At 36.7% G+C, this 22349-nt stretch overlaps 1 protein-coding gene across 1 annotated transcript in view; it reads left to right on the top strand.

Annotated features, from left to right (window-relative positions):
- Window positions 1-1053: 1053 nt before the first annotated feature.
- The window catches only part of LYST (lysosomal trafficking regulator), a 68545-nt gene continuing 47249 nt past the window's right edge, over window positions 1054-22349 (top strand). Inside the window, exons 1-12 of the mRNA XM_074161898.1 lie at window positions 1054-1246; window positions 3625-3715; window positions 6530-8612; window positions 10355-11384; window positions 13012-13173; window positions 13845-14001; window positions 14609-14835; window positions 16207-16273; window positions 17088-17197; window positions 18251-18674; window positions 19885-20029; window positions 20837-21010. Coding sequence (XP_074017999.1) covers window positions 1055-1246; window positions 3625-3715; window positions 6530-8612; window positions 10355-11384; window positions 13012-13173; window positions 13845-14001; window positions 14609-14835; window positions 16207-16273; window positions 17088-17197; window positions 18251-18674; window positions 19885-20029; window positions 20837-21010 — 4862 coding nt within the window. The 5' untranslated portion in view covers window position 1054. The remainder of the gene's footprint in view (window positions 1247-3624; window positions 3716-6529; window positions 8613-10354; window positions 11385-13011; window positions 13174-13844; window positions 14002-14608; window positions 14836-16206; window positions 16274-17087; window positions 17198-18250; window positions 18675-19884; window positions 20030-20836; window positions 21011-22349) is intronic.

The raw sequence follows: 22349 nt of genomic DNA, 5'->3' as shown, positions 1-22349 counted from the left end.
AAATAAAAGTTTATATTATGCCATAGTATTCATTAACTGGGTTTTATGTGGGTTAGGTGTTCTTATTTCTATAGCTGCCATCACTGATTCTTGGTTTTGTTCTGCCTTCATCAGTGATACTTTTGAGTTTTCAACAGCAGTCTTGCATTTTTTCTTGTTTGATTTAATGTTTGTTTTAAATGTTTCAATGTGTACTACTGCTGACCAACCAAGGAATGCAGTGGCATAAGAGAAAATAAAAAGTGTTTTTATAAGATAGAGTGAATAGACAAAGTGTATGAGTGCCTTGTGTGCATTATCTAAAGTAAAATTAATCAGATTGGGAATCAGTACCAATGCTTTTGGTGTTTTCTCCTGAACGTGTACAGTAGAACTGTATGTTGAATTAAGTACACTACAGTAGAAACTGCCACCCACTCAGTCTGGCTTGAAGGAAAACACTTTGATAGCTGGAAAATCCTAAAGCATTGTAATTTGGAAACTCATATTTATGTTAACTTTTTTCTTTTTTCCCCCTTGAAACAATCTGCATACTGTTGGAATATATAACATGGTAGAAGGTAATGTGTTCAAGTAAACCATTAAAGAACATGTTTTCTGTACAATGCTGCCTGCTTATGCTTCAGGTCAAAATACCTTTAAGAAGCAGAGGAAAGTTGAAGCTCACATCTATTTTAGAAAGAAAAGCTGAAGCGAAGTAATTAGCTTTCATTTATGCAGTGGGAGGGAATGCTGTGTATCATGGACTTTTACATGTTAGATTTATAAAATGAGTGTTCAGGTTGTGGGCTGTTAGCTAAAGTTTAAATAAAATAAATTGTATTTATAATTCAATTATAATTGAATTGAATAAAATAAATGAAAGTATCTAAGCTCATTCTTCCCGTTCCCTTCCACCCTATGTTAGCATATTGATTCCTCAGTTCTACAGACAACTTTTGGGGGGTGGGATACAGGGAAGTAGTCATCCTCTTTTTCCCTAGTCTTTTTTCCATAAGGAATGTATTTCCTGATGGATTTAATTTCTGTACTTTCCTCTACTTACAGCTCAGACATGAGCAGTGCCAGTAACTCACTGGCACGGGAATTCTTGACGGATGTCAACAGACTGTGCAATGCAGTGGTACAGAGGGCAGAGGCAAAGGAAGATGAAGAAGAAGAAACTCATATGGCAGCACTGGGACAATACTTGGTTCAAGGCCGTGGGTTTGTTTTGCTTACCACACTGAACTCAACTATTGATCAGGTAATAGTTTTTCTTACCTGGTTGTAATTTTTGTATTGACCTTTGCGTGGATTTGTCTGGCTTGTTCTTCTTGGTGCTGGTTTTCTTGCATATCTTTTATGATAGAATGTATGTGTTAATTGTGAAGACTTGAAGTTCAAAAGGATATGTTGCAGTTGCATTCTGTCCATCTGCAAGAACAGAAAAAGAAGAAAAAAAATCATATACCTGTTTTGATGGTATATGATATTGATGGTTGCTAAACTTTTGCCTAGTTAAGGTGTATGTAAAGCTCAAGTGCAGTAGCTGTGTAGAAAGAGGCAATAGGTTAGAATTTTTAAGAAAAATGAGTGTTTACTGAACCTGCAATACAAATTGTCAGTTCTTAATTTGAGAAGGTCGTCCTGGTTTAAGGCAATAAAATGAAATTAAAATATATAGCTTTTTATTTTGTTTATGGGCCATGAGTTATATTTTTGCTCTTTAAGTAACTTGTTCTTGAGCATAATAGAAAGTAAATATTTTGTAACTTTTAGCTCAAAAGACAAAGCATTTTAGGAGATGATCAGTTTATACTATTTTTTTAATATAAAAAGTCTAGCACACATCCCTTTAGCTGCAGATGTCCATTTTCTTCTCTTCTTTCTCTTCTCATTCCTCTTCAATGCTATTGGATATGTACTAAGCCATGAGTTGCATGAGATGTGCACTAAGTCTTTGTGCTTCGAAACTTCACATCCCAATGTTCAAAAATAGTGAAGCAAGTGAATCCTAGTTGAGTTTATTCAGCCCTTGTCTTAAGTGAGGCCAGCTGTTAATGCTGGTCAGATTTGTCTTGGAGGTTTGCCTTTCCTTCACGAGGTGATTTGTGCTAAGACTCTGGTCAGGTCTGCTGGTTTGGTTTGGATTCCAGTAGGTGCACTGGCTAAACCATAAATCCACAAGATTGCAATTATATATAATTGCTAAGAAGAATCCTTACCGATTCTAGAGCTGTGGGGTGTTTTTACATGTCGCTTGACTTCCGCATAGTTGCTGTTATTAAAGAGTTCAGGACTAGAGCTGCTGCAGAAACAGCTGGCTTTCATGTAAGAAGAAAATGGGAGCTTCCATGTGCCTCCCTTCCAACAAAAAACCACTTCTGAAGTAGAAGGGGAAAAAATCTTGTGGCATTCTTCATGCAAAATCAGCAATTCAGCAATTATTTCCCAAGGAAATATGTTTTTTTTTAAGAAGGTGGGGAGAAGAGGAATTTGATTAATCGAGGAAAGTCGAATTCTGGAAGTGTACCGCTGAAATCTTGAAAAGTTAATATTTTACTTTTTCCTGTCTTGTGCTTTGAATGCTGTATTGCTCATTCCCATTCCTAATTAATTTGTCTTGCTGAGCAAACCTTTAGTAGCAGAAGAGAGTTGGGAGCATGACTTTGAAAAAAAGCTTAGTTCTCAGGTCTAATTATATTGTATCAATAGTTTTAGATTTTTTAAAAAAAATTCATTAAAATTAATAGTCTTATCAGACCGATATTAACTATTTGTTATATATATAGTACTATAACTATATATGTAACTGTATATATTTGTTATATGTGTAACTACAATTAATGTAAGTTGCTTATCTCCATACATTGTAACTTCACTGCTACCTTGAACTTCTGGAGAAGGACGTTGCTTCAGCTGCATATCCCTGAATGGTACTAACTGCCAAAATGCTCATCAGCTTTTTGTTCGAAAATTATTTGATCTTTAGGACTGGAACCATTCTGATAGTGCTGCATAGCAATCAGTAAAGGAATTGTGTTTGAATTCTGTGCCTTCTACTGTTCCTCTCTGCACTGCAATTCTTAGTGCATAAGTCTTAGAATCCCAGAAGGAGCGAGGGGTTTTTGGTGATTATTTTGTTTTTGTTAATTAAGAGTAACCTTCCCTCTTTCCTCCAATAAAACTTTACCTTTCTGTTGTGAGTCAATAACATCACCTGATGAATAAGCTTTTTAATTTCCTTAAAGGTGTCATTTTGGAGAAAGTAAAATTTCCCATAAAGTTATTGAAAGTTATTTTTGGAACTACAGAAGTTTCAGACTTGTCTTGGGCTTCATGTTCACTGTGTTTAAATCAAAAAGTTATTTGCTTTTGACTTTTCTAGTTCTTTAGGTGAGGAATTCCTTCAACTAGAGGGATTAGGAGGCCTTTGTATAGAAACAGTTGCGGAGTGAATAAATCTCTCAGATGCTTTCTGATTGGCTCTAGTTAATGATTATAGCACTCTTTGCAGCTAGGTCATTTTTTCAGTGCGTAAAACAGCAGAAAAGCATAGGGAACTGAATGTTGTATAGCTTTTTAAAATTAAGTAGCTTAATCTATTTTTTAATATTACATAAACCTTTGTTTCTAACATAGGAGTTGACATGTCGAGAAGAACTTCTGACCCTCCTCCTGTCACTTCTGCCATTGGTGTGGAAAATCCCTGTCCAAGAAGAAAAAGCAATAGGTAGGTTTTATAACTTAACAGTATTAAAGACCTAGAAGAAGTGGTTTGTGTTACTACAGAGCCTGGGACTTGCAACTGAAGAGTAGCAGTTCTTTGTAATACATATCCTCTTAACGTAAAATGAGGATGTAGATTCTGCAGAGTTCTTAAGCTCCAAATACCGATGTTTTGTTAGCATACAAGGAAGATCAAAATTGCACAGAGGAGGTAAAGGCTCTCCGTCAGTGTGAACGGCAATGCTCACGCTACTACGGAGCTGAACTTGACAGTGGTGAGATTTTTCTTCTTTTCAGGTCATTTTGGGGGAAAAGGTGTTTGAAAGATTGTATGATATTTTTGTTGATGTGAAGTGTTTCATTATGAGTAGAGGGGAAAACATTCTTTTTAAAAAAAAGCATCGCTTTTATGCTGATTAGTACTAGAGACAGAATGAGTCAGACTTTTTTCTTCTGAAGTTGAAGAAATGGGAAGTAGAGAATGAGCTTAAAGTCAAACAATGGACAAAAGAGTATGAAAGAAGTGCAATGTTCTTAGAGACAGGTCCTGAAAAATAGAACAATACTGGATGATTATGAACAGAATCAGGCTGCATTCCTTAGAAAATATGATGTTCTGTGTCAGAAACTGATGTGCTAATTGAGGAATCAAATCACAAGGGTTCAACTGCCAAAGGGTCAGTTTAAAGTGAATTAAAAATGAAAGGGATGATACAAAATAAATTCTGTAGAAAAACTGAACTAGAAAATAGCAGTGGTTTGTTTGGTTTTGTTGTGGTTTTTTGGTTTGGGCGTGCTTTTTTTTGTTTTGGGCTCTTGCATTTGTCTGATGCATTCTTTTCCCTATTAGAGGACAAAACAAAGAGGATGAAACAAATGAAGTTTCCTGTCTGAGAGAGTACCTAAGGATTCTCACCTAAAGCTCTACCAATGATTTTTGCTATTTAAACTTGTGCAAATTGAAGGCTTTTGTTAATATTTGTAGACTTGGAGTTTTTAAAGTGACAGTTTTATAGCACTTCATATAATAAATTTTCCTGCTTGCTCAGTTACATCATTCTTTCATGCTCCTGTAAGCATTATTGAATTAAAGAAACATTTTGCTTGTCTTAGGAGAGTTTAGTGTTTAGAGTTTTCCAGGGTTAGTTTAAAATGATGTTGTGTAAAGAGGTTTTAAGATGTTTTGGTTCTGCACTCTGCATAATGTACAGTTTTTGCTTCCACAAATTTCCCTCTGATAGTACAGATGCAGTAAACATGATGTGTATCCAGTTGTTCACCAAATTGTTTTTTTTCTTGGGCTGAAATAAATCCACCTGTATTAGACAGCTTTTTTTCTTTCTGTGCAGGGAATATCCTTTGTGATAAAGTCCTCCTGGTTAATTTCCATCCTCTGAAGCAGATGATGTTTCTTCCTTAATCATTACAACTATGACTTTTTGAAACAGCAAGGCACAGCCATGGTTGCACATGTTTTCTTTCAGTTTGATTAATGATTGCATCTATTGTGTGGACTTTGGGGAGGGGAGGGCTGTTAACTATCACACTTTTCTAAGTACTAAACTTACTGAATGGTGGCTACTTGAAGTTGTTTTATGCTAGGTATTTTACTAACAGCAGAACTGTATCTGGTTGCTTTGGCTCCTTAAAAATGACGATGGATTTTACCAAAGAACATACAGACTTATTCTCTGCCTGCTTTTTCCACAATTTATGATCTGGGTTTACCAGTACAAATTAACTGGTGGTACTTGCATTTTATTTTTCAAAATTTTCTTGCTTTTTGAATCAAATTTAAATTTTATATTCACTATTTTATATTGCATACTTGAAAGTTGGGGGTTTTTTTGTGTTGGCTTGGCTGTTGTTGGGACTATTGAACATGTTAAACATTATTCTTTTTTCATCTCCTTGCCCCTGATTTTTAAAATCCACTACTTCTGCTTTTGTGTTTGGAACAATTAACGCTGAAGTAAAGACTGATGTCTGTATACTTGATCTGCACTGTTTCTTATGTAGAGAAATTTATTTTTCTATTATGACTTGTACACTAACAATTTCTTCTTCATGCATTAAGGGGACTATGAGTTAATGCACTCAGTTCCTACAGTAGCTGAGTTGCAAAAAGTGACGATGAGTCATCAAGTTGAAAAAGATCTTTTTTGCTCCCTTTAGAGTTTTTCTTCACTTGTGGGATAGGGCTGTTTGGCAATGCTTACACTGAGACTTTGGATGTATCAAATAGTATACACAGAGTGAATATAGCTTGAGTAACTGGCTAAAACTGCTTCAATAGCTAAGTAATAGAGATCTCAGAGTAGGTATCCTGCTGAATAATGTTTTACTTCTACTGTATTAATATGTTTAGCTTATCCAATTTTAAATTGAATATCTCTAGAGACTTGTGGATATATTGTTCCTTTATATCCTATCTATAACAGGCCAAAAGATTTTCAGACTAACCTTTTTTCCCTTTGCTTACCAAAAAGTTCTTTCATCTACATCTTTTCTTAAGAGAATGGAATATCTATGCCTATCAAAAAGTTTTAGGAAACCCTCTAGCACGGTTTTGTTTAACCCCAGTTAGAAAATGAACTAATTTGTCTAGCCTTTGAAAATAGCCAGTGTCGTTCCTAAACATGAATTGTTGCTAACTTTTTTTTTATGCTGAAAATGTTACACACGGGTATATGTAAAACAATGACCTATTAAGATACAAATTTATTTCCCATTTCTAAGCTGAAAGTATTAAACTATAAAATGAAGAAAAATGCTTTACATATTATAATGTTCCTTTGTTATCTTTGTGTTTCAACAGATTTTAATATACCCTTTACAGTAGATCTATGCCTGACCAAAGAGAACAATTCAAGTTCTGTGAAATCTACTCAGGAAAAACTAGGCTTAGATGGAAGCACTCGTTCATCTCTTCAGACCTCTGTAAAACTAAATCCTCGATCTCGAAAAGGTGGACGTCTGCGCAAAACCACCCATCGTTACTCTGTGCGAGACGCAAGAAGATCTCAGCTCTCCACTTCAGATTCAGAAGGCAATTCTGATGAGAAGACTACTGTAATAACGAAACACAGACGCTCCCAGTTACTGCAGCCTTTTTTAACATATCCAGTTAGGGACAGCAGCTTTGTAGGTAGAAGTGATTGCCTACCTGCCGAAGTGGTACCAGATTCTAATCCCGATGCCCCTAATCTAGAAAATTCCAGGCAAATTAGTCCAACATGTGATCTAAACCCAGAGACTTTGAATGAGCCAGCTGCAGGAATTGCTGAGAGCAACATGGATAACTCTCCTTTTGATTTATGCCATGTCTTATTGTCACTCCTAGAGAAAGTGTGCAAATTTGATATCACTTTGAATCACAGTTCTACTCTTTCAGCTAGTGTGGTGCCCACATTGACTGAGTTCTTGTCAGGATTTGGAGACTGTTACAATGTAAGTGGTAACACAGAAAATGAAGTTTCTGCAGGGTGGACAGAAGAACCTGTGGCTTTGATCCAAAGGATGCTCTTTCGATCAGTGCTGCATCTTATGTCTTTAGATATCAGCAGTACAGAAACAATGCCTGACAATTTACGAAGAAATTTAATAGACTTACTCAAAGCAGCATTAAAAATCAGAATTTGCTTGGAAAAGCAACCTGATCCTTTTGTTCCAGGATACAAGAAAACACTACATCAGCCAGTTCAGGATGACTTCGTATTTTCTAGGTATCATCACAGAGCCTTGCTTCTACCTGAGGTTATAGAAGGGGTCTTGCAGATTTTGATCTGCTGCCTACAAAGTGCAGCCTCCAATCCACTCTACTTCAGTCAAGCTATAGATCTGGTTCATGAGTTCATACAGCATGAGGGATTTAGGCTGTTTGAAGTAACAGTGCTTCAAATGGAATGGCTTTGTATGAAGAACGAGGGAGTAACTGGGGAAGCCTCTGAGCATCTGAAGGCCCTTATCAACAGCATCATGAAAATAATCAGTACTGTCAAAAAAGTGAAATCGGAGCAGCTACATCAATCGATGTGTACAAGAAAGCGGCACAGACGATGTGAGTACTCCCACTTCATGCATCACCACAGGGATCTCTCTGGGCTCTCTGTATCTGCTTTTAAAAGCCAGGCTTCCAAAAACCCCTTTGAAACTGCTGATGGAGAAGTTCATTATCCTGACAGATGCTGTTGCATTGCTGTTTGTGCACACCAGTGCTTGCACTTGTTGCAGCAAGTTTCTTTGAGCAGTACTTGCGTTCAGATTCTCTCGGGTGTACATAATGTAGGAATATGTTGTTGTATGGATCCGAAGGCTGTGATTGTCCCATTGCTTCATGCTTCCAAGTTACCAATATTAAAAAACTTTCAACAGCACATATTGAACATCCTTAACAAGTTTATACTGGATCAGCTGGGTGGAGCAGAAGTTTCTCCAAAAATTATGCAGGCATCATGCAATATATGTACTGTTGACTGTGATCAACTTTCTCAGCTGGAAGATGCCTTGCAGGGCAACTCTAGTGATGCTGGTCTGGCATCTAGTTCTTCTTGCAGAGTTCAGGGAATTCTGCCGAGTAGTGGATCTGAAGATATGTTGTTGCGATGGGATGCACTGGAGGCTTATCAGGACGTTGTTTTCGAAGAAGACAAACTGCGTGGCATGCAGATTGCAAGCCATATTTGCCAATTAATTCAAAAGGGAAATGCAGTGGTCCAATGGAAACTATATAACTGTGTTTATAATCCTGTCCTTCAGCGAGGGGTTGAGCTAGCTTGCCACGCTCAGCAACTGGGACTAACAACAGCTGATAAAAACACATGCAGTTACCATAACCAGTGTTTGCCTTCTGAAGTACTTCAGATTTATTTGCAGACGCTCCCTGTGTTGCTTAAATCCAGGTTGGTTGATTTTCTGTTTATTAATGGAAAGCATGCTAATTACGTACAGAGCTTTGTATATTTGCTACTGATCAGAACCTAAGTTTTATTTGGACTGTAGGTTGCACTTGGATATTGTAGGGATGGCAACAAGATAAATATTTGAATAACCTAAGTTTTAATCCTGGATTCATAACTCGTAGAAAGTGAGGGCTCTCTACTCATGAGTTATGGTCTTTAACAAGTCAAAGTGTGTAGAAACAAATAAAATCTTTGTCCAATGTGATATGCTCTTTGCCTCTTCATTCCTCATGCTAAAGTGAGTCAGGAATGTTGAACAGATTGACATGTCGCTTTGCTGTGAGAATTAGACTGCTTTTCTGATCTGTTTCCCTTTGCCTTCAAGAATGGTCTTCATAGAAACCACCTTTCAAAAATAAGGCTTGAGAGTTTTGCTTGTCCTGAAATAACTGTTTCCTATTTTACAAAATCTTGTTCATTTAAACATAGGTTTTTAAAAAAAACAACAAGAAACAAAACCAGCACAACCCACAAACATTCTTCCAAGACATGAAAGAGAAACTTTCCTGTTTATCAATGAACTGATGAAATAGTTGTTTAATACAATATATGGAAGCTTATTAAGAATATTAATGTATCCTTTCATCCAGGAAAGATTCTGATCTTTTCTGTTGGAGTCCTGGTGGACTGGAGTGAATTTAGTAGGTTTATCTGAGACGGTCACACAGACTGGACTAGTATTCCAGTTTATGTAAAGAATTGTTGAGTACATTTTTAACTTTTATCCCAACCTAAACTGTATCAGAAGCTATTCACTTTTGAAAGTGCACTTAGTGGCAAAGAGGCAAGAGAAGTAAAGTTTAGATTTATAAAATTTTAAGATATCCTATTTCCTATTTGCTTAAAGATGGGAATATACAAGTAAGTACATGATTCATGTGATTCTGGAGTGTGTAACTCAGTTACAGTAAAAGCTGATCCTGGGGGAAGGAGATGGGAGGGTAAGGAAGGTGGATGTCTACAAGCAAACAGAGTAGACTAAGAAGCTTACAGATCCTTACCCCAAATTCTCTATGAACTCAGTGTAATACTTGGAGTAGAAAGAATGGAAAAGTATACTTGGAAACAAATATACTGAAACCTTTTTTAGTATTGGACATCCTGGTGTAACAGTGGCTCAAAAAATTGTGCTTGAAAGGCATTCTTCAATTCTATCTGAAATACATAGTCCATGCAACTAGTAGACATAGCTAGTAAAATGTCTTAACACTTCAAGTTTATTTGAGAAGGAATATCTACTTTCTGGTGAAGTCACGGAACTGAGAGAAATAAAGATATTTACTATCTTCAATTGCTAATAAAAGGTTAGGGGGAGGAAGTACTATAAAGAGGAAATATCACAGATAAAATCAAACACATTTAATGTTTTGAGCATCATACATCTTTGTGGTCTACATTTTAGAGGCTAATCAATATTTCCTACATTATGTCTTACAAAAAATATTGAGTTTTCTACCACCAAATGGATGATGCTTACTTGAGTTTCTGGAGTACTGCAAGCAAGTTCCTCCTCTCTTTAATTTGCAGTTTACAGTAATTTATAGCAATTACTGTAAACATGATCAGTCCTTGGTGTTATTCAGGTGTGTAGAACAGAGGGTTATTTTTGGATAAGATGGGTCATCTGAACTACATGAATTTGTGGCTGATTTATAAGGTAACTCTTATGCTTTTTCTTGCAGGATAATTAGACACTTGTTTCTGAGTGGTAATGGAGTGAATCAAATGACAGAGTTAAATTACTTGGATACTTTAAGAAGCCATTCTTTGAAAGTGTTAGAGACTTTGATACTCTGTCTTGGTGATCAGCAGATAGACCAAGCAATGCCAGAACTGGAAGGCCTGAACGGCGAACAAAAGGAGTCTACGTCTGACTTGCCTGCTTCTCTTTGTAGCCAGCATCCTGTTTCAGAAGTTCCTCAAAGCCTCAGCAAGTTTTATGCTGGCTTGAAAGAGGCTTACCCAAAAAAGAAAAAGTTTATGAGCCAAGACATACATGTCAATACGATAAACCTGTTCCTCTGTGTTGCTTTTTTATGTGTAAGTAAAGAAGCAGATGGTGATCTGGATTCAGCTAATGACTCTGAAGATACGTCAGGATATGATAGTACAGCTAGTGAGCCATTAGGCCACAAATTACCGTATCTGTCACTGGAAAGCCTTACTTTGCCCTCTCTGGAACATATTCATAGGGCTGCGGATATTTGGTCCATGTGTCGTTGCATATATTTGCGTAGTTCAGTATTCCAGAGACAGTTCCATAGACTTGGAGGCTTTGAAGCGTGTCACAGATTACTAATCCTGATAATTCAGAAACTTGCAAAAAATAAGGAAAAAGAGCAAGAAAAGGAGAGAGTGGTGAGTGAAAGCAGTAGAAGCTCACATGAGAGTCCTCATGGTGAGCTTCTCAACAAGGATGACTCAGTTCAGTTGGCTAAAAGCAGGAAGGTGACACAACTGGAGCTCGATAGTTCCAATGGTCTTGCTGGTGCAGAACAGCTGGTACCTGAATTGGCCTCCTGTGACAGCTCTTTGAGTAGGGAACACACTTCAGTTACTTCAGCTGCCAGTCTTGAAGGGATAAAGACTTCTGTAAGAGAAGAGACTGAGTGGGCACTTCAAGGTATCAGGCTTCTGGAAGCTCTGCTGACAATCTGTCTACACAGTGCGAGCACCGTGCAGCAGAAGATGGAAGTGGAGATGTCTCACCAGGTACTGTGCAACTTCCCTTAGCTTACTTTACTCATGTTAGTTACATTCATTATTATTTTAATGGTAATGTAGTTGAAAGATCTCTTTGAGATGAAAGAAGCTTATACTGTTATTGTGGTACCGTATTTTTTGTGTAGTACTGAAACCATAGAGTTAAATGATGTGCTTAGTAGTCAGGGGTAGTGGTCAGCAGGCGTGAAAGAATGGGAGTGGGTGGATGGACAAACTGGCAGTTGCTGTTTCTGAGAAGTGTTAGCTTGTCACTCTTTCTATTCAGTCAGATGCTGGTAAGGACTCTGTACCCCTTTGCTTGCTCTCCAACATGGCCATTCTCCAACATGGTCACTCCGCTCTTCTGGGTTGGATCCCTATTCATGCCAGTTGCTTGCTTCTTGGGGTCTGGGAGAGAGCCTTCCCAAGTAATTGGTTGATACAGGCAGGATGAAATTTTTACCTTGCTCACTTTTTTTGAACTGTATTTCTGGTTTATTTTTCATGTATTTGTTATAGTTTGAGCCAGCATGGTCAATATGGCTAAGGGCTGAACTCAACATCAAATACTTTTTTCTGGGTTAATGTATCTCGAGTCCCAGGGAAGGCTGTGATCCTGGCAGATGAAGATTTTGTTTTCCTTTTTTTGCATAAAATGATCCTGACTAGAGGAAAGGGATGGTTTCCTCTGACTAAAAAGGTAGTAGTCGGTGTTGACAACTGTGAATTGCTGGCTGATTATGCCTGTATTTTTTATCTGGTCAGTTATGGCCTGCTTTTTCTGGTTTTCCTCTCTGTAGTCTTTTTGTCCAGTCCCACGTTCTCCAGAGGCTGTCTGAGCTGATGGGATTTGAATGGTGGGAGAGACTTGTGTTTTGTTTTATTTTATTTTTTGAAAGGTTATTCAGTGGAGAATGTGTGTTGGGTGGGATTGAAGGAGAGCTGCATAGACAAGACGTGAGCGTTGTACATAGTGAGTGATGACTGTTCTGAGCGGAGCATGGCGCTTCAGAAAGAGGAATATTAGAGGGCACATGTACTGAAAGGACACTGGGAAAAAAACCTGTTACTTAAGCCTTAGAGGTGAACTAATTCAGTGTTCTACAAAGTCGTTAATTCATAGAAGACACCTTGACTGTGCTTTAATGTTTTAATTGCTATCTTGAATTTTACTTGGCAGTTTGTTACAAAAGCAAGAGGCAGTAGGTACAGGGGAGAACTAGAAACTGGAATTCTGTCCAGGCCACGTGCTATTTTTGTGGACTTGGGTGTGTCACCCTCTGTCTTGTTAACATTAACCTCTCTAGTAATATTGTGCTGTGATCTGAATGCACTGTGTGCTTGAAACTGTTTGAGATGTTTATTTTTGTAACAGCGCTTTTATTTGTGATGTTTGGGAAACGGCGGGTTGCCAGATATTTTTCAGTGGGCGGATTGATTAACCAACTAAATCTCTGTCACGACAAACAGAATGAATCTTTCTTATTGCAGGAGACTGGATGAAGTCTGATGGCTTTAGCTGAGAAGTCAGATTAGTGTAGGTGGAAGGGGAAGTTCTTGAATGAAAGTACTAGACTGTTCTGTTAGCCAAAACAGAGTAACATGAATCAAAATGTTTGTCTCCTCCAAAACACAGAATACCTGTGTGGATGACATCTTACTTCAAATAAGAGAGCAGCTTGCTCAATCAAAAGTGATAGAAACTGACTTGGCAAAGCCTCTGTTTGATTCACTGCTTCGTGTTGCATTGGGCATTTTTTCTGCTGATCTGGATCATTCTGAAGAAAAAATTGAAAAGGTATGAAACACCAACTAAGTAGTCTAGTTCTAAATACTGCAAGGTCTGGTCAGTCAGATTTATGTTTGGGTCTATTTTTAAACTCAAAAGGATATATTTAAATGTGTTTGGTAGTTGTGGCTGTTGAAGATTTAATTCTCTGATTCTCATATGCAAGTGTGTAAGTTGAATGCTGGTTATTGATATGCTCCACACACTTACAGCTCAGAAGTGAGTCATGCCCCACAAAGGAGCAAGCTGTGTTATATTTTATAGACATACCTGAAACCTGCCATTCTCTTTGCTCTTTCATCCCACAACAGTGTGATAAAACTCTGAAAGGGAGAGCTTCAAACAGGCATGTTCACTGACCTCAGTGGCTGCAGACATCTCTTCACCTTAGAGGGAAGGTGCATGTTTATGATGATAGTGATTTCTTGGAAACAGTTATTCTTAATGCACTGGCCACCTGCTTCCCGAAGCTTTGGTCAGGTAGTTAGTACGAAAAATCCATCTTTGTAGAATCCTTTTTTTTATGTAAGAATGAAGTATTCATAAAAAGTATCTCCAGTTTCTTGAAAGAGTATGATTAGTTTGTATCTTTTGCCAGTGGGCTGGGAGAAAATAGGTATCTTGGAAGGTTCTGAATTATTTGTTTTTCTGACCAAAGATGGTAAATTTGTGTTATACAGACACATTACACTGAAAAGGAGCCTGTGTCACAACCTGAAGATATTTCTGAAGAAACTGAAGAACCACAGTGCTGTAGTCTTAAACTTTTTGCTGAAGAGGAAGGATATGAAGCAGATAGTGAAAGTAACCCTGATGATAGTGAAACCAAGAATGAAGGTAGATTAACTTTCTGACTGTACAAAGCATCTTTCTGACATAGCAAAACTTGCTTGTCTTTTGAGATGTGCAAAAATAGGGTGAGCATCACAGACCTTTAACAGGTAGAAATAGCTTAATTTTTTTTGCTTTTTTGATTGTCATGGAGATACTGTCATGCACTGTCATGTGATTTTTCTGAGTTAAATAACTAAAAAACTGCTTCTGCCAACCTTTTAACATGAAATAAAATCGTTTACATTTATTTCCTTTCTTGGCAGGCTCAGAGTTCTGTATAGATGCTTGAGGCTCTATTACAATGGTTTTACTGTCATACTTCATGATTGCATATTTCATCACTACTATGTGTGTCTGGTTCCTAGGAAATGAAGGCACATAGTTTAAAAGCGTTTGAGTGAAATAAATCCTTGCCCTTCTTTATTGGCAGGAGGATACAAAAATCTGAAGTAGAATAGTAGAAGATTATATTAACTTCTGAAAACTGCTTATAAGCTAGTGACTATTTTTGTTTTTTACCTCTGAGGAAGTATGTCCTTGAATGTTCTGTTAAAATCATGCAAACTGTATTTAGCTGAGTAAGTTTTCAGTAAGATGTGTTTTCTTTCAGGAGCAGACACAAAGGCAGAACCAGGATTTACTGGTCCTTCAGGTTACTTTAATGACCTAGCTGAAAGCATCAATCAAGGAGAATTAATGTATCCTGAAATCTGCATGTTAGAATTAAACTTGCTCTCAGCTGGTAATGCAAGTTTAGATGTGCTTGCTCATGTATTCCAAAGCTGCCTGAAAATCATCATCCAGAAGGAGAGGAATGCCACTGTACTTATAGAACAGGTAAAAATGTTATTAAACAAAGGCAACAGCTTGGCAGTTCTATATCTGATTTTCTTCAGTTTTATAGTACCAATATACCTAATAGTGATCTCAGAAATATTCTCACTTGTTATGGCATTTGATGAGACCTGAAACAATGTAAATGACTGATATTGCCAGCTGCATTGCATTTGAGTTACCGGAAACTATAGAAACTCTAGTTAACTAATGTATTAACTAATGTATTGAAAGATATTTGACCTACAAATGTTTTGAGTTTCACAGTTGCCTTATTTTATCAAGACTGTTCAGTCACTAGAGTTATGGAGAGATAGATACAGACTGTCAGGCCACTGGGAAAAAAAGCACAAAAAACCAAAACAAAAAAATAAGTATTTTCTTGTATAAGTATATATGTAGACATTCTAAATATATATGTATTCAATATGTATATTTAGAAACTTTCAGTGATGTACCTCAAAAACATGTAATGCTTTTATTCTTCATAAATTTATAATAGAAATCAGTTATGCACATGTTGATGTCCTCATCCTTTGGAATTTCTGATGGTTAGCTTATTTTTTGCTCTTTAATAGCTAAATTGAGTATGCCTCTTTAGCAAAAGAGGAAAATATGGTTAAGTAATCTAAGCTTAAAATGCTTTTTTCTATAATCACTTGACTAAGAAGCAAAGTTAGTCCTTAAGAGCTTAAACAAAAGCAGGAAAGGAAAACATTGTTTTATTTCAGTACTCCAGTTGTTTGTGTGAATTAGTAACTTTAAATCACTAGCACACATGTATTTCTCTTTTCTGAACGTCAACATATGAAATTAACTCAAAATAATTTTATTTTCATTAATCTTCAATATTGTTTAGAAAGAGCAACCTATTGAATTAATCAGTTTAGAGATTTTGAATACCTCTATTTAGAGATTTTTCAAATTACCTTTAAGATGCATTTGTGAAGGAAGCTCATAAGTAAATGGCTTTTTTTAATTACTTTTTAAAGTGGTCTTGCATAAAAAGCTTGGGGAAAGATTGAATTTGCTTTCCGTATTTCATCACTGTATACCAACATGCTGTATTTTGTCACAACCTCCCCTGTAACAGAACTACAGGATTTGACAGAACACAAGGGAGATCTCAGCTGCTGAATTGATAATGTCTCAGGTTTCTTTGTAGAATAATTTGGATTTCAAAGTCTCTTTTCTGCAACTGAACTGTACAGAACATAAAAGAATATCCATTAGCAAATATAAAAATTTCCATAATTTAAAGCAACTGGAATTGTCTTTAAAATCCATAGTAGACAAGAATGGATTGAAAGAAATTAGTTCTTGGAACTGGTGTATATTTGCCAGGTATCAATTTTCCCTGCATTTTTTTAATAGGGAGCTGTTAAACATCTTTTGGGAGGATTTCTGAACATCTTGACACAAACGGAGTCTAGTTTTCATGGTGAGTTCAAGGTCTAAGTAACTTAAATATTGCTTTTTATAACTTAATGTACACACACTCAAATTTCTAGGTAAATTGACAATACAAATTCATTGGCATGTGTGAATTTATGCAGCTGCTTTAACTTGTGACAAGTATGTAACTCATGTAAACACAGGGTTATTTCTGAGCTAGCGGAAATCTGTTATTTAAACACATGCTGGCAGATCTGAAAATGGTAATTGAAATCATAAACCTAGGGTGACAGTGTTAACAAACATTGATCAGAAAAATAGCAGTTATCTTCCTGATTAAATAGGACTCCATCACAACATAAGTTGTTATTTCAAATTTCTTTTTAACACGGGTCTTAGTGATGTCTTGTTTGAGTTTTCTAAGTGGAAAACAGCTAACTAATCCAAGAATGTGGAAGCAAATTAAATGCTTGCCCTAAGGTAGCTTCACATAACGAGGTTGCTCCACAGGAGGAGATGATGTAAATCCATCCCAGGACTTTGATCCCTGGCTTTGTGGGGAGAGCCTTTGCAATGTAGATGGTGAGTTCCCAGACTTCCAGACTCCACTTTGCGGACCTAGGACCAGACTCACTGTAGCCATCTAGATTCAGTCAGTGAAATTTTGAATGATAGTGTCAGGAAGTGCTGTTAGATCCCTCTAGAATTCATCTTATAATTCTTACTGCTTCCTGAATTTGAAATTTTGCAAAGCATTCTGAATCCCATGTTAATCTTTCCTCATAATAGTATGAAATATGAATTTTTTTGAGCTCTTAAAAAGTTCTTTTCAAGAATATTTTGTCTCCTTATTTTTTTAGCATGTCAGATGGTACTAGTAGACCTGTTAGTTTCCTTGATGAGTTCACAGACATGTTCAGAAGAGTTAACTCTTCTTCTGAGGATATTTTTGGAGAAGACACCTTGTACGGTATGTATGGAGTAGCATGTAGCAAAATTCAGAGACTTAATGAGAAAAATGAAGCAAAAAGCATCTTTTTCTGTCCAAGTATTTTGGGAAATAAGGAGACTGTAACAGCAACATTCCAACTGATGAGAGCAAATAAAATTTTGTTGATGAAATAATTCATTCTCATAACATGAAAAGGAAACAGGAGACAAGAAAGGAGAAGATTTTGAAGTCTGTGTTAGAGTCCTGGGAACTCTCTTTAGCACAAGAAAACAAGATTCCTCTTGAGGAGACTGACATTGTGGTTATGGATGACAGAACACTAATACTGTAAAATTTGAAGCCATCCCTTTAAAGTTATAAAGCATGTCACTATTTCAGAAATGCTTTAGCAGCAGGAATTACTTTCAAATTTGTCTTAAGTTGTCTTGTGTAATGCTGTAATCTACTGCCTGTGTGGGATATACTGCTGAAATACCTATTTGTTGGTTTGTGTGGGAGTCTGTAGAAAAAAAAACAAGTGGAAGGAAATTAAAAAAAAAAAAAATACTGTGGGGTCTGAAATGGTACCAAACCAAACAAGGAGACACAAGTCAATTTTTCAAAGGTAGCTTGCAATAATTGGCTAAGTAAGTGGAGAAACTTTTTGGCTTAAGGGCTCAGCTAGCTTTGTTACTGATCATGCAATAACAAAGCGATGGCTTGTGTGCATTCTTAACCAGCCTCAAAAATGGGGTAAAAGGGTGGTCTCTGTTAGCATGCTAACAAATGTGAGATAAGATTGTGTAATGACCACCTGCTGTGGTTCAGCTGTTTCTGAAGCATAGTAACTTGAAGATTGATCTGCTCTGACTAAGTCCCCAGAACTGTTGGGCCATAGTCTGTTGAAATTGCTGCTTGATGCTTTGTAAATGTGTGTCAGTTTGGATATGAAAGTCCACCTCTGTTGGGAAAACATGAATCCAAATTTAAATGAGGAGTGTTTTTTTTTTTAAAGTTAGATGACACTTAACTACATGGTGTAAATAGTTTGGGGTTTTTTTTTCTCTAATTTGTTTGGTTTATTTCTTCTAGGAGATACTACTCAAGGGTGTATTGAAGATTATAGAAACTAATATTTATATGAACCCATTGCAGTACCTTCCCTTCCCTTTGCTACACGGCACAAATTTGAATAGTAGTTCTTCACAAAAATCTGGTAGCACTTCCAACAGCAAAACTCCTGGACTGTTAAAAAGAGCAAAATTTTCACAGAGTAAGAAAGAGGCAGATGGTGAAAATTTGAGTCACCAACTGCTTTCTTCTTGGCATGTAGCCCCAATTCACTTGCCTTTAGTTGGACAAAACTGTTGGCCACACATGTCTGAAGGCTTCAGTGTCTCACTGTGGTTTCATCTGGAGTGTGCTCACGAAACAGAAAATTCAACAGAAAAGGGGAAAAAAATCAAGAGAAGGAGCAGACTGGTAGCTGTAAGAGAGAACAGCTTTGACAGCACAGGTGAGGATATAGTAATTCCTGTTTCTATTTAGGTAGCACTGAAGGATTCTGGTTACAAGTATTACTAATTGATGTGCCATATACAAAAGGTTGGATTTTCTCTTATGATGGATATTAAACAGGGGTGGTAATCTTTCTGATTTTTCTTTCAACTGTATCATATGCTTAAAGATTAGACATTTCCAGACTTGGTCATTAAGTTAGATTAATTGCTGCTTCCTTAAAAATCTAGTATTCTCACTGAATTTGTAACCTCAGTAAAATGTCTTCATATTACTTCATGTTATGCTGAAGAAAATATTAAATGCTGCATCTGAAAGGTCCTGGGAAAAGACTGCTCTCAAGTGTATTTGGTCTTGTGTATTGGTGAAGCAAGTGGCTTTTGTGCTCTTTCTGTTTAATAGAGAGCTAGTAAATCTTTGTGATTTAGGATTTAAATATTTGAACTCTTAACTAAAAGATGCTTTGAATCCATGAAGTCAGAGCCTGAGGCTGAGTCAGGAAAGTTAAAGGATTTATACTTGTGTGTGTGCCATTGTAAATGTCAATAGCTGTAAAACGTGTGTTTGTTTATACTTTTGTAGAGACCTACCTGCTCCCAAACTCTTTTGAGCAGATTGTAGGAGGAAAAATTCCTTAAGTTATTTAAAATGCCTGCCAGTAATAGCACCTGGAATATCTTTTACTTTACTTTTTCTTTTTTACTGTAGTTGAGTAAAAAGGGGGAAAACCCAACCCTGAATCTTGAGACTCACTAGTGCTGCTTTTAAAGTGTAGTATGATTTGTATAAAAAACAAATAAACAAAAAACCCAACAAAACAAAACCCTAAAGATATATTGGTGCACAGTAAGACTGCCAGTTTGACAGGAATGCAATACGACACAGCATGTGGAAAGCATCATTGAATTAGTGTATTCATCCTTAATGGGTTTACATGATTACAAACAAAAACATGTGAAGTGCTGAGTTAATGTCAAGCTCCTCTGTTTCAGTATGAGACCTAGGTCTCTGAAGAGAATTGCGCACATTACTCAGCTCGCTTTAAAAAAAAAAAAAAGAAAAGAAAAGCTAACCAAAAAAACCTCAACTAGACAAAACTCAGTTCTCTGCAGTACCTAAACTATTTCTTTTCACACTTGATAGCTGGCAAGATAGGCATTGTTGTTATGTTGTATTGTAATTGTGTATAAACATGTTTATATTTCTAGAAGAAACCAAGTCTATAGGAATGGAATACCCAAGCCTGGGAGATAAACTTGTTGAAGATGGCTGTATTCATATAATTTCACTGGGTTCCAAAGCACTGATGATACAAGTCTGGGCAGACTTGAACACCGGAGCATTCATATTTCGGTATGGTGTGTTAGTACAAAAGCAATCTTGTGAACATGTGTATTGTTACTTTCAGTAGCAGCTTGCAGGGAATACTGGTGTAGACTAGAGAACCAATTTCTATAGTAGAGTAATCTTGCACACTGATGGCAACATCAAGTTTATTGCCTACAGATCTACAGGATTATTTGCTTAAAATGTTAGTGTCTGGTCTTGCATGTTTCATGTAGTCGTATATAAATAATTGCCCAAAGCAAGATGCAAGATCAGTCATCAGCATAATACTTGAACTGCTACCTTGCATTACATTAATGGAATGACACAACAAATGTGTGAAGATAAGCAAAAGCTTTTGTAGCTGTAGGTTTTCACACCTTAAGTGTGAAAATTGTTGTTATTTAATACCACGGCAATCTTGGTTTTAATCATCTGAACGCATTTTAGGTCTAATTTAGTTCTCATAAGTAAAGTATCCTTAAAATGGGTCTAAAGCTACAGATTTAGAACCCTTTATTTCATGACGTTCAAAGCACCTGTGTTTTTTCAATAAACTGAATGTAATTTCTATGTAAACCAGAGATAATATTCTTACCTTAAATGTAAGCAGATTCATCCAAACAAGTTAAATAAGTTGAAACCATAAAGTGAAGGTTTTCCTAGCTTATGTTGAGCACTCTAAACATAGCATTGTGATGAAAAAATTATGTGTGAAGGTTTAAAGAATGCGGTCTCAAAGTAACTGAGGCCAAAAAAATTGCAGATTCGGGGCTTAAGATGCAAATTTGAAAACAAACACACACTTGTTTTTCCCCTTTTTTGTTTTCATAGTATGTGCATGGATCCAAATGATGAGATGAAAGCTGGTCTGCTGGCACAGGCTGAATCTCCAGAGAATGTTTTCCTTATGGGCAGGTGGCAGCATTTGGCCATAACGTATCTGCAGCAGCCAGAAGGCAAGAAAAATATCCATGGAAAGCTGTTGCTGTGGGTTTCTGGTCAGAGGTAAAGTATCCATTAGCTGCACTTAAATATTTATCTTCTTAAAGATGTTCTCTGTTAGGAAAACATCTGCACTATTCTGGTGCAAGCTGAAGTTACAGTTGAGTATTCTTCTGGTGGTAGGAGAGTGGTGTCTTACACTGCTAGGAATTCCCTAGAAATATCCAGAATGGTCTTGATTACTCTGAGAGTCTTCAGCTCATATTGTGGACCAATGTAGACATAAGTGTTTTTCTTCATCATGAATAAGTGAAAGATTTAAGTACTACACAATTTTGTGTAAGATCCAAAAAAAGCTATGGCATGAAGTTAGCAGTAGGCATAACGTCTCTAAGTTGAGAATCTAAACTAAGGAGGTATATTTCAGGTACTGGCAATATTGATGAAAGCAAGAATGAATAGGAGATGGAGAGAAGATAGTAATTTTGTTCCACTGAGTAATGAAGGGGGGAGGAGTTAAAAAAACCCAAACCTTCAGACAAGATCTGAACTGATGGTGGAAGTATTACTTTTTCCTCTAAAAACTTAAGATCTGTGCTCCTAAATGAGATAACTGATGCTAGGTTGCGTAGGCCTGCATCTGCATGAAATACTGGTTAGAGAAAAAGGAATTTATTAAATATCACAGTTTCTATCCTTTCTTCCTAAGCTTCCAACTACAAAGACTTCCTTTGTGTCCCAAATACGAAACGGGTGGTCAAAATGCTGTGTTGTAAAACAGTTAGATGTATCACAAAAAATCTTTATTATTCCTCTAGAATTTGGTCAGAAAACAAGCAATGTTATTAAAGACATTCCCAAAACTATAACTATGAAAAAAGCTCTTGCACAGGTTTTTCTTCCTGCAGTTAAACCTGGAATTGTAAAGTATAATACTTGTTTCACTTTGTTCTTGAAACTACACAGAGTTAATATTTAAATTTTAATTTCCTCCGCCCCATTGTTCAGTCTGTGCTTGCTGATAGGCAGTGATGTCCAAATATGGAGATATAGAGGAAACTAAAAATACTACAATGTCCTGCTCATGTGCAGTTAATGAGGCTGCTCTATATATAGAGTTAGTTGCCAATTTGCTAATGGTTAGGCTCTTCCAGGAAGCTTCAGATGACCTTTGCAGTCCAATTGGTCTGTTTATGTAAGTGCATATAAGGTTAATTGGATGCTTTCTGAAAGCATCAGGCTTATTGCCCATGGGTGTATAACACACTAACTCTGACAGTGTTCCCTGGCATAAGCAATTCCTCAACATGGTATCTTCCAGCATATGTGAACCACAGTTTTGATGATATGCATTAGCATATTCAAAGGCCTTTGACTTTTTAGGAATGGTAGAAATTCTTGA

This window comes from Numenius arquata, chromosome 2, assembly GCF_964106895.1.
Source record: "Numenius arquata chromosome 2, bNumArq3.hap1.1, whole genome shotgun sequence".
Classification (NCBI taxonomy): Eukaryota; Metazoa; Chordata; class Aves; order Charadriiformes; family Scolopacidae; genus Numenius; species Numenius arquata.
Note: the sequence above shows the minus strand (reverse complement) of the source record. Positions and strands in the feature narration are given on the sequence as shown.